The sequence below is a fragment of the Petaurus breviceps genome, unplaced genomic scaffold (assembly GCF_028583685.1).
Source record: "Petaurus breviceps papuanus isolate PSGF00001 unplaced genomic scaffold, PetGlider_PUasm1.0 90925, whole genome shotgun sequence".
In the NCBI taxonomy this organism is placed as follows: domain Eukaryota; kingdom Metazoa; phylum Chordata; class Mammalia; order Diprotodontia; family Petauridae; genus Petaurus; species Petaurus breviceps.
This window is the reverse complement of record NW_027187380.1, coordinates 11791587-11796492: the sequence shown is the minus strand read 5'-3', so window position 1 is coordinate 11796492 and position 4906 is coordinate 11791587. Positions and strand designations below refer to the sequence as shown.

At 46.6% G+C, this 4906-nt stretch overlaps 1 protein-coding gene across 2 annotated transcripts in view; it reads right to left on the bottom strand.

Moving 5' to 3' along the window:
- Positions 1–4352, bottom strand: part of EVPL (envoplakin) — a 40273-nt gene extending 35921 nt beyond the window's left edge. For both annotated transcript variants that reach the window (XM_069076333.1, XM_069076334.1), the window contains exons 1-2: positions 3983–4352; positions 102–201 (exon numbers count right to left, since the gene is read on the bottom strand). In XM_069076333.1, coding sequence (XP_068932434.1) covers positions 102–201; positions 3983–4065 — 183 coding nt within the window. In that variant the 5' untranslated portion in view covers positions 4066–4352. The remainder of the gene's footprint in view (positions 1–101; positions 202–3982) is intronic.
- Positions 4353–4906: the final 554 nt, after the last annotated feature.

Sequence of the window (4906 nt, the reverse complement as noted above, 5' to 3'; positions counted from 1 at the left end):
CACACACACACACACACACACACACACACACACACACACACACACACCCTCTCCCCAAACTCCCTCGAGCTCTTGCCCCATTTAGACTGTCCAGGCCTCACCAGCTTCAGCCTCCTCTGGGTCTCCAGAATGTCCCTCTCTACTTGGTCAGCATTGGCTTGCATTCGGGTGATGAGTTGGGCTAGTTCCTGGGTGGAGGCCCTTTGGGGAATCAGGAAGAGAAAGTATTTTTGGATAAATGCTTTGCAGAATGAAGAATTTGTTTTGCTTAATTATGTATATTTGTTATGAAATTTTCTCTTTCTTTTTCCTTCTTTTTTCCTTTCTATCTTCTTTTCTCTCCTTTCCTTACTCTCTTCCTCCCTTCCTTCCTTCCCTTTTATTTATCCTTCCATCCTTCCCTTCATTCCTTCCTTTTTTTTTTAGCAAGGGTGGGCAGGAGGAAGAGAAAATAAATGTTTGTTAATTGAAAAAATATTGAAATAAAAAAAAACAACTTTAAATGCTTTGGGGAAGGATTAACCCTTCCACTTTCAACTCTTGTGGAAACTTCATCAACCAGGCAGGTTTTAGATCTACAGGAGGCCGCTGAGTGGTCTGGGCACATACTCAATTGACCAGATCATTGGACAGAAACAGTGGGTCAGGTCATTGTTGGCCCCTGGCTGGGGATTAGGGGCTTATCCTAGGTGTGTACTCCACTGCCCTTTGATGGAGCTGGGACTGGCCTGGTATAATCTTCTTGTCTGGGATCCCTTCCTGGTCTGGAGCCCCATTATCTTTGCCTCACCACCACAACCCAAATGACTCACTTTACCCCCTCCAGGCTCAGTAAACAAGATCTCCAACTCTCTACAGAGACCCTACAGCAGGGGAGTAAGCAATCTAGCTCCCTTAGCTTTCCCTGTCCTGGGCCCAGCAGAGCAGAACCCCACCCAGATTCCTCCTGCTTCCTTGGGTGGGAGGAAGAGGTAGACAGTGAGTCACTAGTTCAATATGACACACTGAGACACTGCTGGTGGGCCTTCTGGGATGTTTAGCTTGGCTTCCTCAAGGACAGAACTTGAGTGTTCCTCCATAGATTTCCCCTTCTCCTCTAGTCATCTCAGAGCCTTCTCTAGACTTAAAATCCTGAAGACAGACCCCTCCACTTACCCAAGCTCTTATCTGTCCACCCTGCCAAGATCAATGAAGGCACACAGCAGCGGGGGCCTGGGGCCCTGAATGCTGTTCCTGGCATCCTGACCTTTTAGAGGCTGTACCCTGCTGGCCTGAAGAGAGTTGTCCCTCCCTGGGTGTTGGTACCCTTGGTGGTATTCTCTAGCTAGGAGTGTTATCTGGGATTTTTTATGTTTAATCTAGACAGACACCTGACTCCTACAGTAGTTACCCTGATCTTTATCCCCATAATGAGCTTTTCATCTTTCATCTTGGGGCCTCCGCCTGTTCTGAGACCCAGGATATGAGATAACTTGTCACTTTGATGCCTAGTGAAAAGTGGGGAGTTCAGCGAGGTCTGGAAGCAAGATCCAAGAGGCCCGCTCGACTACTCATTGCCGAGAAGGTCCAAAAAGGCTTCACTATCATTTTCTGTCTCTGATTCACAAAGATCTGAAGCAGATAGTTTTAATTTGGAGTCTATGGACACTCCACTTTGCAAAGCATCTGTAGATAGATTTCAGGGGATTCATGACCTTGCATGGGAAAAAATTGCATCTTTATTTTAACAAACCTTTGGTTTCTTTTGTAATCTTATATTTTTTGTTATACACATTTAAAACATCATTCTGAGAAGGGGTCCATAGGCTTCACCACAGTGCCAAAGGGGTGCATGGTACAAAAAAAGGTTTAGAACCCCTGGTCTAAAGGAAGAATGTGGAGCTGAGAGCTTTTGCCCAGAGCAGTCCTGACTAGCTAAGAGCACCCCCTCCAAACCCTTATTGTTCCAGGGTTTTAGTGTCCCCTCCTTTGTAATGACAGGATGGCAGACACTCTCAATCACCCTGAGGCACTCTACTGGTGAGTTGGGCAGAGAATAGCCAAACACCAGTTCAGTTCTTAGCTCATTGCAGAGGGGATAGTCCCTCAGGATCCCCCCTCCTCCCAGAGGTTTGGAAAAAAAACTATTACCCAACCTGACCAGAGATTAGGACGACAGATACTGCATCATTTCCAACATCTCCCTAGACCTGGGCTTTCACTGACTGTGGGAGAAATGTAAACTATGGTCCTAGGGAAGAACCCAAGAGTTCTAGTCTTGTGGCTCTCAAGAGTGGGCCCAAAGGTGATGCTTCAGAGTATTTTCCCTGGGGTCCTGACTCTGTGTGCTCTATATCTTCCCCTAGGTCTTAAGACAATGCCAGGGGTTCTTAACCTGGTGTCTGGAAACTTAGTTTTTAAAATACTTTGATAACTGAATTATAATTGGTTTCTAATAAAATATAATTATAATACTATACTATAATAAATATATGATATGATATAAAACCAATATAATTGGTATTCCCTGTAATCCTTTGAAGTTTATTTTAAACATTTAAAAACATTATCCTGAGAAAGGGTTCACCGTTTTCACTAGCCTACCAAAGGGGTCCAAGTCCCAGAAAAGGTAAAACATTTCTCTGCTCTATGTCTTTGGACTTGCTGGACATAACCCCTTCCTCTGAGATTCTCTTTGGGTATCTATTCCTGGGGTGGCTAAGAATGTGGCAGGCAGATACCCCAAGCAGGTTGAATATAGGAAGACCCCATAGACACTAAAATAATCATTGCATCAATTTTTTTTTTATGGCAACAGAGTTAGAAGTAAAGCACGTACCTATGAACTAGGTAATGATTAAACAAACCATGGCAATGATTGTAATGAAATATGAGTGCTCCGTTAAGAAAAGACAAATAGAAAGAATTCAGAGATGCATGAGAAGACATGCAGACTGATGGAGAAGGAAGGGAGCTGAATGAGAAAAACAATACACACAGTGTCAGCATTGTAAATAAAAAGAACAGTATAATGACACTGAACTCACTAAAATTTAATTATAATGATCAAGTTTGGCCCTGGAGAAGAGCTGTAAAAATGTGCCTCCCTCCCTTCGTTTGCTGAAGTAAGGGACTATGGTCATTGATTCAGTTATATGTTGCTTTGTTTTACAGGGCTGGTTTCTCTTTTTAAATATTTGTTTCAGGGGAAGGCATTCCAGATGGGGGAGAGGAGAGGGGTATATTCAGAAAGAATGTGTTATAAAAATGAAAAACATCAGTTTAAAAAGAAAGACTAATTAATGATCACTGACAGGTCTACCCATGCCTACTCTTTGTGCGTGTGTGTGTGTGTGTGTGTGTGTGTGTGTGAAGGCAGATAGACCTCTTTACACTCCAGGGGTAACTGAGAGCTGGGGCCAGGAGCTGCTGACTCCAGAAGGATTCTCCTAGAGACTGGCCTTTCTTATTGACCAGGACCCTCATTCATACCTCTCTGTGTTCCATCTGAGGACCAGGAGAAAGTTTCTGACCTCCCTCTGATTGCTTTTCTTGGCTGTGCAGCTTGAAAGGAACCCACTGGCTGCCCACCACTCCCTGAGAGTTACTCCCTGGCACTGGAATCCTATTAGCCCTCACCCTGGTACCTGCCTGTCACCAGTTTCCATTTGGGGAAGAATTGTTCCAGTTTATCAGGCACTCTTTAAGAGAATCACCAGCACCCCCATAAACCTCAGTTTCTCTCTCTGTAAAGTGTGCATAAAGGAATGGGCACAGCTGCCTCTACCTTTGCCCTCTAGGGGCCAGAGCTCAGAGAAACATCAGATTCCCTGCCCCTGGGTGCTTTTGGCCTCGGGAACTTGGAATGCCTGAGTTGGGCTAGGTCCTGGGGCTGTAACAGGCCGCCTCCAGGTTGGTGGGGGCCCATCCTCAACAGAGCACCACCCTCTCACCTTCCCACCCCACCCCAAATACATACCCGCCAACCTGGCCCCCTCCTCACCTGCTGTGTTTGCTGGGGGAGCCCTTAGGAGAGCCCTTGGAGACCCCCTTCCCAGGGGAGCCTTTGCTTAGTCCCTTAAACATAGTGGTAGAAAGCAGGGCTGTGTTCAGGCTCAGGCTGTGGTTCGGACACAGGCTCAGGCTCAGGTCGAGCTCGGGCTCGGGCTCAGGCTCAGCCTCCTGCTGAGTAGGTCCCTGGTCTCTCTGCCTGGTTTTGTGAAGGGTGGAGATCTGGCCTGGGAGGGATAGTTTCTGGGAGGCTCCTCCCTGAAGGTGAGTGTAGCTGAGTGGCCTACACACACACACACACACACACACACACACACACACACACACACACACACACACACACACACACACACCCACACACACACACACACACACACCCACACTAGCATAACCAGTTTAGGAGGAAAGTACAGCCCAGAGGAGGGTGCGGCCGCAGAGCCTGCCCGACTCCCAGGGAATGTTTGGACTTGTTCCACCCACACACACCCAGAGAAAGAGAAAGCCACCCAGAGATCAAGGGAGGAGGGGTGGGTACCCAAAGATTCTGCTGAAACTGGGGAGATGTTGAGGGACAGGGAGGAGGACAGAGACGCAGACAGACAGTGCAAAGAAAGTCCAGTCAGGAAAAAAAAGAGATCCTGTCTAAGAAATGCATCCAGAGAGGTGGGCATGCAGAGATGAAGACAGTCCCTTTCTCCCTCCTGTGGAGCATAGGGATACACACACAATATATATATAGACATGTACCTCAACTGATCATGAAAGCAGGTATAGAAAGATCTAGGCCCCCCTCTTTTCCCATAAGCCACCAAATACCAAGCACATGCCCCCAACTATTATCCCAAGCACCCTCCTCTTTTAAATAACTTTAGGTTTTAAGACTCCTGGAGTCTGTTCCCAGCTCTGTCCGTAATGT